The sequence below is a fragment of the Dromiciops gliroides genome, chromosome 3, assembly GCF_019393635.1.
Source record: "Dromiciops gliroides isolate mDroGli1 chromosome 3, mDroGli1.pri, whole genome shotgun sequence".
Classification (NCBI taxonomy): Eukaryota; Metazoa; Chordata; class Mammalia; order Microbiotheria; family Microbiotheriidae; genus Dromiciops; species Dromiciops gliroides.
The window spans coordinates 96,683,753-96,700,026 of NC_057863.1; the positions used below are offsets into that span (position 1 = coordinate 96,683,753).

The 16,274-nt window shown below is 39.9% G+C and overlaps 1 protein-coding gene across 1 annotated transcript; it reads left to right on the forward strand.

The window, feature by feature from the left end:
• The first annotated feature begins 2,982 nt into the window (after positions 1-2,982).
• Positions 2,983-10,583, forward strand: LOC122749401 (protocadherin-8-like). The gene is made up of 4 exons (XM_043995764.1): positions 2,983-5,588; positions 5,962-6,029; positions 6,135-6,268; positions 9,011-10,583. The coding sequence occupies exons 1-4, from the start codon at positions 2,994-2,996 to the stop codon at positions 9,385-9,387; spliced, it is 3,174 nt and encodes a 1,057-aa protein (XP_043851699.1). The 5' UTR covers positions 2,983-2,993; the 3' UTR covers positions 9,388-10,583.
• Positions 10,584-16,274: the final 5,691 nt, after the last annotated feature.

Below are 16,274 nucleotides of genomic sequence, written 5' to 3' on the forward strand. Positions count from 1 at the left end.
TTTAACTTGAAAAGGCTACAAGCAAAGGCTAAAGTAGAAGGAGAGTTAGTGCATGACTTTTTGTTCACAGATGATTGTTCACTCAATGAAGCCTCTGAGGCTGAGATACAACACAGTATGCTGCTTGTGCTAATTTCAGCCTAGTAACACAAAGAAAGCACAACTTCTCTACCAGCCAGCACCACACCATCCATATGTGGAGTCATAGGTTACAGCAAATGGAGAAATATTGAATGTCGTGGATAAGTTAATTTACTTTGGCATTATATTTTCCAGGGATTTACGCATAGATGATGAGGATGACACATACATTGCCGAAGTTAGCTTAGTATTTGAGATACTCTAAAGGAAAATAGGGAGAGAAGAGGTATTAGACTGCCTACCAAGCAAAAGGTCTACAAAGCCTTTGTGCTGACCTAATTGTTGTATGCCTATTTAATGTTATTTGTATATTGTTTTTATTTCCTCTGTTAGAACATAAACTCCAAGAGCTATTAAGGCTTGCCATGATTTTGCCTCCTTGCTGTTTCCTACATAAGACATACCACCTTCTGACTCCTAGCTGTCCCCAGGCTGGGAATTTTCTCCCTCCTCATATCTGATTCCTGTCTTCTCTGGCATTCTCCAAGTCCCAACTAAAATATCACCTTCTACAAGAAGGCTTTGTTGATCTCCCTTTGATGCTTAGTATCTTCTCTCTGTTGATTATCTCCCATTTATCCTGTATATATCTTGTTTATATATAGTTGTTTGCACACTGTCACTTCCATTTTGAATATGAACATCTGGAGAATGGGGACTGGTTTGTTTTTGTTTTGTTTTATTTTTGCCTTTTTATTCCCAGTGCTCAGCACAGTCTCTGGGACATAATACATGCTTCATAAATGCTTGTTGAGTTGATTTGTTGACTGATTCCTCTTCCCTATCCTAATTCCCCAATTTGATATTTCCTTACTCAAATTTTCATAGTATTTATATTTCTCTTGTATACTTAATGTTCCATTAAATATTAGTTATTTATGTACTATTATATTCCTCCTTCTAGAATGTAAACTCCAAGAGGGTAAAGGTGCATTTTATTTGTCATTCTATATTTCCCAGGGGTAGCAAAGCATTTTGCATAATAAAATGTTTGTGGAATCATAGCAGGTTTAAGCTTTTATAAATAAGCATTGTCATTACTTAAACAGCTTTCTGTTTAAAAAAAAATCCCCTTAGCTCTTGTTTGCCACAGCATGATCTAGAAATACACTTGTAGAAATATTTACTGGCTCACCTAGATTGTCAATAAGCTTATCAAAGTCCAGTTAGTTCCAGCTTTTGATTCCTAGGTCCTGGCTCTGATCATCAACTTTAAGTGTCTATTAACAAAGTAAAAATAAATATTTGCTGATGTAGCCATGAAGGAATCAATAACATTACAGGTTATCCCCATGCCTTATTTTAAAATTAGATTCAACATTATGAACACAGCCTCTGTGCTGATTTAACTCCTGACTCTTTGTTATAGGACACTTTGCATTGTTAACAATTCAATAGAATTAGTAACAGTGTCATCATTAGCAAGTTGGGCTGCTTAGCATTTAGAGCACTTCACACATAAAGGGCACTTAACATGAAACTATTTATTGTGATTTGAACAGATGGTTTAATGTTTCTGTAGCCTTCAGCAAATCAGACCACCCGTGGCTTTCTTCAGCCATGGGCTTTTAAAAATAATTGATGTAGGGCAATTTTCTAGTAAGACTAACTGGAATACTTTCCCTCAAACCCTTTCCTTACCCTAAGCATTCCCTACTGCATTGGTTTGTAGTTGACTGGGGTAACATTTCCCCCTCCCTGCCTGACATTCCCTGCTATCACAGATAAGTAATCACTGACATAAAAGGAGAGGACGGGGTTGAAATTTCATCATTAATGATTCCTGTGCTGTAGGAAAGCTATTCAGAAATGATTACTTTGGAAAACTGTTGTTCCTGATTGGACATTTGCAGAAGCTGAAGAGTTAGTTCCCTAGAACCAGTCAATAAAGAATACCAGAAAAACAAACAAAAACAAAGCCCCAGAATAGATAGCCCAAACCATATCAAACAAAGTACTATCCATGTTTATTTCAAAATCTCCCAGAAAAGTAATCATGCCCCCATCAGAGCATTGCATAATTGTTCTCTGGGAGAACTACAGAGGATGAAAATCCTGCTTGTTCATCCTAAAAGTTATGAAAAGTACATATAGAAAGCAAGAGAGCTTTCTTAAAATACAAACTTTTCTATGATTTATGCTAACACAGTGTGATCTGCAGGAGACATCTTTTAGGCTTTGTTTTGTGAGTCTGTTGAGGGGGCCTTTGAAAAAGAGGATTGGTCAGAAAAGATACTCATTTACATATTCTAAACTATGTAACCTCTGGGTTAGGGCTCAGAAAAGGCTCACTGTTGCCTGGGGCAGAGAAAACTGATTACACAGCTGAGAGGGTTTACTGATGGCATGTGTTTAACAGAGGGCAAGTATCTACAGCCTTAGGAATGTTTCTGAGGGCTTAAAGTCTGCAGTTATAGAAATTCTGCAGTTTGCTCTTTCTTTCTTTCTTTCTTTCTTTCTTTCTTTCTTTCTTTCTTTCTTTCTTTCTTTCTTTCTTTCTTCTTTCTTTCTTTCTTTCTTTCTTTCTTTCTTTCTTTCTTTCTTTCTTTCTTTCTTCCTTCCTTCCTTCCTTCCTTCCTTCCTTCCTTCCTTCCTTCCTTCCTTCCTTCCTTCCTTTCTTTCTTTCTTTCTTTCTTTCTTTCTTTCTTTCTTTCTTTCTTTCTTTCTTTCTTTCTTTCTTTCTTTCTTTCTCTCTCTCTCTTTCTTTCTTTCTTTTTCTTTCTTTCTTTCTCTCTTTCTCTCTCTCTTTCCTTTCCTTTTCCTTTTCCTTTCTCTCTTTCTCCCCCGTCTCTCTGTAGTCTGTCTGTTTGTATGCCTGTCTGTCTTACACCTCCTCTCTTTTTTTCTTGAACATGTCTCACAGGAAACTCAAGTTTCCTACTGTTACTCTACGTAGGAGTAGACTAAGCTCTGTGTGGCTGCTATGGATTCTGATGGCAGGGTTTCGCACAGAAACAGTAAATTATCACATCTATGAAGAAGAGACCCCAGGGACAGTCATTGGTGTCCTCTCTGAACACAGTATGCTTGATTCGCCCGGTAATATTCCTAGAAATTTCCGCCTGATGAAACAGTTCAACAGCTCTCTGATCAGGGTGAGAGAGGATGACGGACAGCTTACCGTCGGGGAGAGCGGTATCGACCGAGAGCAGCTATGCCAGCAGTCCCAGCAATGCACTCTGGCTTTCGACGTGGTCAGCTTCTCCCAGTTGATACATGTGGAAGTGGAGGTGAGAGACATCAATGACCACTCGCCACGCTTCCCGGCTTCCGAAGTCTTTGTGGAGGTGTCCGAGAGCGTGGCTATGGGCACCCATATCTCTCTAGAAGTGGCCGTGGACGAGGACGTGGGTTCCAATGCCCTCCAGAGCCTGCGACTGGTGGAGCCACACAGCTCCTTTCGCGTGGAGCTGCAGACTCGAGCCGACGGCACCAAATGCGCTGACCTGGTACTTCTGCAGGAACTGGACCGTGAGAGCCAGGCTACCTACAGACTTGAGGTGGTGGCTCAGGACGGAGGACACCCTCCACGCTCCTCCACAGCCACTCTTAATGTTCGGGTGCTGGACACCAACGACCACAGCCCAGCCTTCCCACAGGGTGCTGTCACCGAGGTAGAGGTGGCGGAGGATGCTCCCGAGGGCTCCCTGCTCCTTGACCTAGACGCTGCAGACCCGGACGAGGGCCCCAACGGAGATGTAGTGTTCTCCTTCGGTGGCCGGACCCCGCTTGAGGAACAGTTCCCTTTCCGCTTGGACCCGCGCTCAGGCCGCCTGACACTGGTTGGGTCCGTGGACTATGAAGAGAAGGAAACCTACGAGCTGGACGTGAGGGCTCAGGACCAAGGTCCAGCGCCGCGCGCTTCCACTTGCAAGGTCGTCGTGCGTATACGCGACGTGAACGACAACGCGCCGGACATAACCATCACACCACTGGCAGTGGCCATGACCACCGCTTCCGACTCCTCCAGCTCCTTTTCCGCCCCAGTCTCGGCTTCCTTGGTGGGGCCTAGAAGCCCAGAGTCTGGGGTGGCCTCTGTCATACCGGAGGGGGCAGTGCAAGAGAGCCTCGTGGCTCTGGTCAGCACCTCGGACAGGGATTCGGGCTCCAATGGGCAGGTGCGTTGCGCCCTCTATGGACACGAACACTTCAGACTGCAGCCGGCCTATGCCGGCAGCTACCTGGTGGTGACCGCGGCGCCCCTGGACCGCGAGCGCATCTGCGAGTATAACCTGACCCTGGTGGCCGAGGACAGCGGCTCCCCTCCGTTGCGCACTGTGAAGCCCTACACTGTGCGCGTGGGAGACGAGAACGACAACGCTCCGCTCTTTGCGCGTCCCGTCTACGAAGTGTCAGTGAGGGAGAACAACCCTCCCGGGGCCTACCTTACCACGGTGGTTGCTCGGGACCCCGACTTGGGCCGTAACGGCAAGGTGACCTATCGGCTGTTAGAGGCTGAGGTGGGTCGGGGCGAGGGCCTAGTGTCCACCTACGTCTCCGTGGACTCGGGCAGTGGGGTACTGAGGGCTAGGAGGAGCTTTGACCGGGAGACGCTGGCCTGGCTGGAGGTGGGGCTGGAGGCTCGAGATGGTGGCTCTCCAGCCCAGTGGGGTCGGACCGTGGTGCGGCTGGTGGTGGAGGACCAGAACGACCACGCTCCCGAGGTGACTTTCCCACTGCTTTCCAATGGCTCAGCCCACGTGCCGCTGCCCCGAGGGGCGCCCCCAGGTTTCCTGGTCACCCAGGTGCGAGCCCGCGACGAAGACGAGGGTCCCAACGCAGAGCTGACCTACATCCTCACCCGCAGCGACGGCGGCCCAGGCGCGCTGGCGATGCACCCGCACACGGGAGAGCTGTCACTGCGGCGGCGCCTGTCGCCTTGGCCCACCGACCCTCTTACCGTGGAGGTCACAGTGATGGACAGCGGGCGGCCATCCCTCTCCTGCACCGCTACCCTAAACTTGGTCCCAGTTCCCGCCTCGCCCCCTGGCGGAGATGTCGTGCTGGTGCCACCTCCACCCCTGCCACCTCCCTTTAGAGAGGACATGGCTGGGCCTCCGCAGGGGCGGTTGCACGGGGGTTCCGGGTGGAGGCCTGACCTCTCCACTATCTTTATCGGGGTCCTGGCTGGTGGCTGCGGGCTGCTGCTCGTGGCTATCTTCACCGTGGCCTCGTCATGCCAGGGAAGGGGCCTGTTCGGGAGGAAGACATTTTTCAAGTGCAGTATGAGATCAGGATTGGCCAGGGAAGACAGCTGGACACCTGACAGCCAGAAGTCTTCTAGAGGGTCGGTTAGTAATGACTTTGAGAGCCTCGAGGAGTCCTACCGTCTTTCTATCACAGATGAAGCTGAAGAGGAGGAGGAGACAGTCAGAACACCTCATTTGAGGGACAGCGGGGTGTCCCTTTCTCCCTCATCTCAAGAGAATGAGACTCCCAAGCCCCAGGTACCACCACCTCCCACCCCCAGACTTAGAAATCCCAGCAACCCTTACCACAAGAATTCTCGTTGCCTGCTGGAGCGCATTTCAATCTGCTAATCCCAGGGGTAGAGGTAGGGTGTGTTTTAATTAGCAAAGAAGATTCGCTCCCAACCAGATTTACAGATCTGATGATTTTATGTTCTAGTAGGCACAAATATGTTTATGCACTGTGTGCATTGTCTCTGTAGTTCAATTTTGATACAGCCACAGTGAAGGGTTTAAATGTTGTCTTTGGAAAGAGTTTCACATGACTGATAGGTGTGTCTGCCATGTGGGTTTTGATATTTAAGGGTGAAAAATTATTAACTGCTACTTTCACCTCACCTCTCTTTAATAGGGTTCAATCTCAGCTCCATTTCATTCCACATCTCTGTGGCAAGAGGATAAATCTGCTGCAAGTTTAGGGTAATTTCAGAATATTTATTGTTATGTCTCAGCAATATGCTTGACATTTTTTATGTTTAACATTTTTATGTTTAACTCAAGTAATTCCTTCTTTTTGACTTCCAGTACCCATTCAGGACCAGATGAATCCAGTGTGAAGGACAGTGGGAAAGGAGACAGTGAATGCAATGATAGTGATTCTGATATTAGTGGAGAAGGGGCCAAGAAAACATCCTTTCAGATGGCTGACAAGCAAACTGGTAAGTGTGTACCTTCTAACCATGGAGGCCTCCTCCCACTCCACAGCATCTTCTTCCTATATTTGCACTAAGACTAAAGGAGCAAGATTTAGCAAGTGGTCACAAATGTGACATTAAAGGAAGGCTCTTGCTGACTCCTGCTGGCTCAGAAAGGAGAAAGAAACTCTGAAACAGTATCATGATAATTGATACTGTTTTACATTGTGATGCTGACAAAATGTCAAGCATAATAGGAATTGAATTTGACTGTACATGTGAGATTCTCAAAAAAGGAATTTCTGGGAATTCAAATAGGTCAGAACAGCACTTTCAGCTTGGACAAAATTCCAAATGTTATTTTCAGCAGCACAATATAATGGGGCTACTACTTTTTTATTTTTTTAATTTTTTCAAATTTTTTTATTTTGGGGAGGACTACTATTTTTTATTCTCTGATTATTACACATGTCTATTAATGCAGTCCAAGGTTATGTAGGCTTCTTAAGCAGCTACATTAGATTATTTTACTGCTTGGAAGATTTTAGTGTTATCTGAGGAGTTGACTGTCATTAAGAATGTGTTCTTATAGACTATTTATAAAAGAATGACATAAGATTGTTTCAAAAACCAATTCCTGGGAGAAGTCCCCTGTTATCTCTGTCCTTTATTGTTATTGTTTTTTTTAAGTCAGCTCCCTATCCTGGATAATATTCTCTTCAATTCCAGTAAATTAAAAAGTTGCCGCAGATTGAGTTGAATAGAATCAAAGTAATGCATAATGTCTTAAAGAGTACATTTTTCTTGGAAATAATTAGGGACTGAATTTGTAACTTGATTGCCATTATTTCATTGGAAATTATTATAATGTTATGATTTACTTCATCGAACACTAGACACAGACTAACACTAGTCAGGAGTGGACTAGCGTCTATGTTCTCAAACTATTTCTCCCTCTCCAGAATACAGGTCTCCCTAGTAGGCAGATAGAGTAATTACTTTTTCTTGGGAGAGAAGTTCCTAGGTGAGTCTTGATGCTTGTAATTGTCACTTTCCAATCCCACAGTCTATTTATAGAGAGAAATACATCTCCCTCTAGAACAGGTAATTCCCAGCTCTTTAGCAGGTTATACTTTGGGTCTCATTGTTGATCCCCACATGTAGAAATTTGCCTCCATTCCTGATTGGTTTCAATGATGTCCAAGGAAGCCCTGGGATGTATATCATATAGACAGTAATATTTTAATGCTTCAATTACCACCCTGCCCTTTTTTGCTGAAGGAATAGGAGTGAGACAGAAAGGTTGTATACCTACTACTCTTGAACATTTAACTATAATATTAACATAATAGCATATATACTATGATTGGATAAAAAAGTTAATATAATAATAATAAAAGCTAGAATTAGTATGGCACTTTAAAGTTTGCAAGGTGATTTATAAATATTATATCATTTTATTTTCACAACAACCCTGGGAAATGCTATAATTATCCCTTTTTTACAGATAAGAAATGTGAATCAGGGGTCAAGTGACTTGCTTAGGGTCAAATGCTAGAAAGTATCAGGCTAGATTTGAACTCAGGTCTTTATGACTCCAGATCTACCAGCCTCTAAATAGCAACAATCATGCTCCAAACTTTAATTTCTGATTGAGTTTACTGTAATAATTATACTCAATTAATTAGAAACTATTTGAATTGGATAATAAATGCTTACACTTAGAATTTCTTCATCATTACAACCATCATGCTAATTGGCTAAAGTTTGCTTAACTGCAGCAATTTTCTGAATAATATTTCTCTCTCCCAATTCACCTTTCATCCACAGAGCAACCTTTTTATCATCCTTAGTCATCATCCTTCACCATTCTCCCACTTCACTCTATCATCCTTCACCCATATGATCAAGCTAATCATTTGTATTTATGATCCTTCCAACTTCTCCTTTTCCTCTGGTGGATCAGGCTTTCTTGAGCCAATTGCTCATCATTTTCCTTTGTCACTAACAATTCCATCTATGAGTCCCCATGCTCCCTAAGTCAGCCCTATCACTTATCCCAATATTTTTTTTTATTTTTCAAATTTTTTCTCAACTTTAACTTTATTAAAGTCTCCCAATATTATGGGACTCTATCTAATGATTGTGGATCCATTTCACATTTTCTATGAGTATTCTAACCTGGATTTTAAATAAGATTGTTTGAATTCTCTACTTAATTTATGTTACTGCATCATGTCACATTCACCTATAAAACTGTTTTTGCTGGACCTCTGAAAAAATGAAAAAATGAGTGTAAAGATAGGACATAATCAGACTAGACTTTGAATAGCTGGTGATATGGAAAGTTACTATAGGCAATTTTTTTTAATACTGCAGTCTTGGTACATAGTAATGAGACATATGGAAAGCATGGATAAATAAAATCTGAGTACAAACCCCATACCTTATTTTAGCAATTGGTTACAACTTTTTCATTCCATTCTGTCTTTATCAACTGTGTTAACAAAGAAAAGAAATGATTGATTTGACTTTTGCTTTCATTTATTTCTTTAGCACAACCTCAGGTAAGAAGGTATAGGAAGGCAGAAGAGGAAAAAGAAGCAGCAAATAAATAAACAAAAAGGCTGGAAAACTGGTCCCTTAATCACCAAGGGTTGATTATATTTCTAACATATTGATGTACAACATTCAGTTCTAATATGATTTTTTCCACAAATGCTTAAAAATAGCCCAACTCTTCCTTTTTTTTTTTAAATTCCTAAGGTGTTCCAGGAAATATGGCAAGAAGAACTTTTAAGGATCCCAAAAGATCCTTTTTAATCTGGGAGTCCCGAACAAGCAAGAATCTTTCATCACACTATGACAATGCCCATAGGATTGCATTTTCTTCAAGTACCATCCATCAGCACCATTCTAAGCTGAGAAATACTAATTTTCATACAGAAGACTCTAAGCTAAAGGAGTATTATTATCAAGTTAGTGCCCCCCAGAGTGAAAGTATGCCAAGTGTGTATGAAAGAGCTCCAAACAGTGGGACAATAATGCCACCTTCTACTCCATTAAGACGGTGTAATGGATTAAATCATCCCCTAGAGAACACTTTAACTTTGCACACCCCTGAAATAAGCACATCATTCTGAAACACCAAAGGACGTTGGGGGAAAAATCCATGGAAATACATATATTTCTGTGTTTGTGATAGTTTCTTAAGACAAGTTGTATAATAAACCTTTGATCTTCTGAAGGTTTCTTTAAGGTATGAAAAAAATCAATGTTGGGGATATGTGATGGGTTCTAAGTATTTTACCAAAGATTCTTATTGAGAGTAATATTAGAATAAGTAGTATTTGATACAGATGTAAAGAATGCAAGATGTATTTTATATATTGACACAATTTATAAATGTAAATAAAAAGTAGTTCTTAGTGTTTATTTTCATTCCAAGGTGTATGTTATTCAATCATTAAGCTAACTCAACTTCAAAATAATGTGAAACTGGGAAGAGTTCTTTTCTTGTTTTTTTCTTCTTTTTTTTTGTGGAGCAATGAGGGTTAAGTGATTTGTTCAGGGTCACACAGCTAGTAAGTGTCAAGTGTCTCGGGCCAAATTTGAACTCTGTTCCTCCTGAATCCAGGGCTGGTGCTTTATCCACTGTGACACCTAGCTGCCCCATGGGAAGAGTTCTTAGGGACTATTTGGTTCTCCTCTTCAAAGTAGCCTGAGAGGTCCCAGTACCCTGTCTGTGGTTTTGACTTGAAAGTACCCCATGCCTTGGAAGCATTGATTGGTTTGGATACTGTGACAGATTGTCCTCTGCATATAGTTTTCTCTTTTTATTATATTTGGCAATAATTAATTCTGCTATCCCAGTGAAATCCACATAAATCTTATATACTGTATGTTACACAACTATGTATAATAACTTCTTATAGTTAAAAGAAGATACCCAATAATTTGAGCTCCTTAGGCCTGAGAAACTTCCAATTGGTTGTCAGTCTTAACTTTTATCACTTTAAATCCAAAATCAAAGTAATTATGACTTTGATTTAAATACTTTGTAGAAACAATTACCTCCCCCCCCCAATCTATTCAACTTTATCCTTATAGCTTATCAAGAAATATTCCTGTATTCATCAAAGTCAGTCTTTGGTGGTAAATTGGTAAATGTATTTAACTCTGTTTAGTGTCTTGTATGTCTTTTTTAGTAACTAAGCTCTAGCTTCTTGTTGTTCAGTCTTGTCTGACTCTTTGTGACCTCATTTAGGGTTGCCTTGGCAGAGATAATAGAGGAGTTTTAAAATTTCCTTCTCCAGCTCATTTTATAGATAAGGAACCTGAGGTAAATAGGTTTAAGTGACTTACCCAGGGTCACAAAGCTAGTAAGCATCTGAGGCCAAATTTGAACTGAGGAAGATGAGTCTTCCTGACTCCAGGCCTTATCCACTGTGCCACCTAGCTGCTAAGGTACAATACATGGGGAAAAGGTGTCCTGAAAGAGTCATAATTTTCAAAGTGCCTAATTTACTATCACTATGGAGTGATAGATACAAGAGAGACCAGAATTCAATGCAGATGTACCTTGCTTTGCAGAATAGTTTCCTAAATCATTGTGTGTTTGTTGATTGAGTCCTTTTTATCCAACACTTACTGTGGCCCAAATATGCCTTGTGTATTTCTGCTCCCATGACTTTGTTTATATAGCTTCTATTTGTGTGTGAGAGTGTGTGTATATCTAATCACATTTAAGATGCACTGAATGAACTTTCTGCTTATTGGAATCAATTGGAATCTTTAGTAAATCAAAGAATAGAAAACTTTATTCATTATGGAACCCTAGTTTTATGTATATTTGACATACCTCTAATTCAGTTGCCATTGTACCATAGCTGTGTAATCCCTGGTAGTCTGTCTTTAATAAAGTCAAGTTTTGCTTTCTTTTTCTGGCTGTTTATCCCAGCTAAGCAGGCTTTTGATGCAATTGAAAAACTGTTCTACAAACAATTGTTTAAGAAAAGCAAGGGAAGCTTTATATTTGTTCATCAAATAAGAGTATTTTTAATTACCAGTAAATCACTTACATTACCCTTTAGGTGATGTTCTTAGTAGGTTCTGCCTGGAAACAAATAATGTTGATCTTTGACAGAACTGCTTTGTTCATTGAAATGAATACAGAAGGAGTAGAGTTAACAATTGATTATTCATTTGCTTGTATACTGTAATTAGCAGAGGAATATACCAATCAATTTTAAGCCCACTTCCCTAGTCTATACACGCATGGGGATGGATTGCTGGTTTGAATTTGCTGAATAAAAAGTGAAGCTAACTAATTTCAATTTGTATTCATTGAGTAAATGTCAGATATTGATTTCTGTGCCTGACTACCAGTTAGGCAATATGTCATTCTTTGAAGGTGGCATGGCACCATCATATTATGTGATTTCATTTCATGTCTCTGTAAGAGGAAATGTTTAGATATACATAGGAAGAAAAGCCTCAGTCTATTTTCCTATTAACACTCAACCTTTCATTCTTTTTATCTCAATTTGTCCATTCCTATTTATCACTAGTTTATCACTGCAATGAATGTGCCATGATGCTGGTGTTGAAGAATGAGAGGAACACCCACTCAATAGGAAAACTGTATCTTATCAGGTTTTCACTGGATTTCTTACACTATAGTAGTTACCTTTCAGAGGACATGATTTAACCATTGAAACAAGCTAGGGCAAAGTGGATTTCTGTTGTCTGTTCATACAGTTTTCTTAAGTTCAAGTCATTCTCTTATTGTTGGACAGGTATTGTAAAAAAAAAAAATTTAAAGCTATTGAATCCTTTTGCACTGACAAAATTTGCAACCATCACCTATTTCTAGAGGCTGCTATAAATTTGAAAAGTGATTTTATTAACATAATAAAAACCTTGCAGCATTTAAAGAGAAACACCACTTTTTCTCCTTCATTGTAGTTTCTTCCTCTCCTTTCCTTATTTAAAGAAATCATCCATCTTTCCACCCACCCATCAACACACATTTATTAGGCAACTATTGCATGATAGGCACCCAACTAAGCCTGGGGGAAATATAAAAACAAAATTGAAATAGTCCTTGTCCTTCCGGAACTTACATTCTAACAGGAAAAAAAACAACAACAACAATGTGAGTGGGTGTGTGCATACAGAATGTTTGAATGGTACATGTGGTATGTAGTTTTTGAAAGGGAGGTTGAAATGTTATATGGAATCAGGAAAGACTTTGTGAATAAGGTTGCAGCATTGTATCATAGTTCTGGAGGAAATCAGGGATTGCAATACCGAGCTGTGTAGGGAGGATATTCCAGGAATGGGATACAGTCTTTATAAAGGCAAGAAGGAGATGGGAAATAGAGAGTGATGTATGAGAAAGAGCAAGTGGGCCAGTGTGGTTACACAGTCAAGTGTGTGGATGAGAGTTATGTGTAAGAAGATTGGAAATGTAGGAAAAGGTCAAGTTGTAAAGGGCTTTAAATGCTAGAAACAGAATTTTGTATTTGATGCTAGAGGATTGCTGCTGTTTACTGAATAAGTTAGTGGTGTAATCAAACCAGTACTTTGGGAAAATAAATTTGGTGGCTGTTGGACAATGGAAGATAGATTGGAGTGGGGAGAGACTTGAAGAAGGGGCAACAAAAAGGAAGCTTTTGCAACAGTCCTTGAGAAAAGTGATGAGAGCCTGAACTAGAATAGTGGTTGCGTGAGTACAGAGATCTATATGATAGAGAAATGACAACATGTGACAATTGCTTGAATGTATTTGATAAATTAGAATGGGGAATCAAGGCTAACACTGGGTGATCTAAAGTATAGTAGTGTCCCAGGCAGCAATAGTGAGATTTTGTGAAAATTGCTTCCACTGTGGGCAAAGAAAGAAGAGTCCAGCAGTGTGAATTTCTAGGAAGTGTCATCCCATATAGCATTGTTTATTCCCATGATAAGATAGACTGAAAGCCCATCATGAGGAGATGTGCAATTGGATATTAGATTGGGAGAAGATACTGAGTGCAATAAAAATAGAGAAAAAAAGATTTTTACGAAGCAGAAGAGCCAAGTCACCCTTGCCACTGTTTCTTCTGCAGCCATGGCAGACTCTTGTGCAAGGACACACCAAGTTGAAAGGAGATGAATGATGGAGATATAAAAAAGGGGCAGTTTTCCATGGTTAGTATTGAGCATGATAGAGTTCCACCATAGTTGATGATATTTTGTCCACTGAGGCAGATAGCCTAGCTGAAGCTAGAACATGAAGCATGGCTGATCAATAGTGAACTTTCTTCTGACATCATGCAAATGGTTCCTTGGCTCTTCCTCTTTCTTCCCTCCCTTTATATCTAAGAAAGAACAAATGCCTAATCTAGGTTTTTGTCTTTCTGAAAGAAATATATTTGCTGTTTTAATTAGTTCCAAACCCAGTCCATTTTCTAATTTGGGGCTTCATTATCTGTGAAGAAGGCAGAAAGAAAATGGGTAGTGACTGGCTTATTACATATGTGGAGACATAAAAAGGACAGAGGTTCAAGCCTTCTGTCTAAAATGCCATGATTCCATTCTGGCTGAGGACTCCAAGACCAGAGCTAATCATATTGAAATTAAATTATTATTATTTGTAAATGTCCCACAGAAAACAAAGGTCCATTTTTATTTTCGTCGTTAGGTGAAAGTAGTCACCTTTGCTTCTGGGGAGGAGTCTGGATTATTGGGTCATGAATCTTTCTCTCTTGTCCTTGAAGGAGGTAACTAGAAGATAACTGACTAATAAAAGGAGAAAAAGAATGCCTGGAATTGCCCAGTAATGACTACATTCCAAGAGTTGGTACTAGAGGGATCAAGTACATTTTCCTTTCTTTTTCTACTACATCATCCTACAGTACAAAGGCTCGAATAGAAAAATTCAGAAATGGCATTGATTTGGGGCAAAATATAATGAGTCCTGATTTAGTCATGTTGACTTTGCTATGCCAAAGGGATATTTATTTCAAAATGTTCAGTAGTCAGTTTGAGATTTGGTCTTGAAGCTCAAGAGAGAGACTATGGATGCATATATAGATTTGGGAGTAATCTGAGTAAAAATGACAATGAAACCCATGGAAGCTGATGAGATCAATAAATGGGACAGTGTAGATAGAAAAAAAGAAGAGGACCAAGGACAGAACCTTGAAGATATACCCACAATTAATGAGTGTGACATTATTATCCAGCAAAAGATACTGAAGAGCAATAAAATAGGTTATGGGGAGTGTGGTGGGGAAGAACCAAGAGACAGCAATATCACAAAAATTCTAGGAGTAGAAGAGGGTCAACACTGTTAAATGCTACAATGAGATCAAGAAGGATGACTACTAAAAAGAGACCACTTGTAACTTAATAAAAAGCAGTTTCAATTAAGTGATATGTTTCAAGTCAAACTGCAGAGTGTTTAGAAGAAAGTAACAGGAAAGGCAATAAATTTTCCTCTTCTCTTTATGTTTACAAATGTATTCTATCCCCTTACTTTTTCCTTTTGGTGATATGTGTCCCCATCTGTTAGGGGTGAACGGTATTAACTATTTTTATGACAAATTTTGCAAATGGATTAGCATTCATAATTCAATTCACCTGAATATGGTAATATTTTGTAATGCCCTCATATAAGAGGTGAAATTTAAATGTAAATATCATCACAGTGATCTTTACAGACTTTGAACAGTTTGATTACTTAGCATCTTAACTCTGTTTGAAGTCAATGGTAAGCTTGATAAACAGATGGAACAGTATAAAGTGAGAAAGAAGAAACTAGGAATAATAAATACATTGATCCAAGAGATAAACACTGAACAAATTTACAATAGCTCTTTAAGAGAGAAATGCCTTTCATCCCATCATAGCACTGATTTGGCAAAGACAGAGATGGCCTCTTGTCATTAACAGAGATTTATTGAATGCCCATGAAAGCAATGACAGCATACTAAGTACCATGGGCTCTACATTGTTTTTGTCGATTTCAGAGCACTATGCCATTTTCATACCCCCATCAAATAAAATAAATCTTATTTTTGAAATATTTCTGGAGAAGGATAATATTTCTCCTAAGTCCAATAATCAGGAATCCCAAGGACATCTGACCTGACTGAATTTCTTCATTCAGTTGTTGGATCCATTAGCAGGATATAGACAAAATTCCACCCAATGATCTGCCACTCGCTTTCATTATCTGCATTCATGTTGAACCTCAATCATTCATCATACACATTCTTGACAAAAATGACAGGTTTGGAACAAAGGGATTGCTTTTTCTTTCTCCCTTGGTGGTATTGCCTTCAAGGCTTACTGCTGTTCAGGGTCCTGTTGAGATTTTGATTAAAAAAGACAGATATGGTGCAACTTCCATTAATGTTCTATTTTTCTTGTAGCAAAATGTAGGCTTTTTCAACTTTCCCAAGAGAATTTTGTTTTCCATGTCTGTTGGCAAATTCAATTTTGAATTTTACATAAAGTACTCAAAAATAGTTAATCCCTGGATCAGGGGCTGGTATCTCAGTTAACCCTTACATTTTTCTCTCAATATGAAAATTCTCAGTTTTCCAAACCAAAAGTTCTATGTTGCTCAGAAAGAGGCTTAGGTCAGCGGGTAGTTGGCATGATAGAGAGCTGGAAGAAAACCTGAGTTCAGTTCCTTTCTCAAAGTCTTAGCTGCATTCATCCTCGGCAAGTCACTTAACCTCTCTCAGCCTCAGTTTCCATATCTTTAAAATGGGTGTAATAATAGAATCTATTTTGTAGGGTGTTTGTGAAGGCCAACTGACATAATATATGTAAAGTGCTTTGAAAACCTTAAAGCATTATATAAATGCTAGCTATGATGATGTTAATGATTTCTTTATTCCTCCAAACATGACAATTATGTCCTTTAAAAACCTACTGCTGGATACCTTCAAGAAGCCTCCTTCATCTCTCCTCTATTTCTGTGTTGCTTCAATATTTGTGCATAGTGTTTGTATTGTACCCAATACATTTCTGC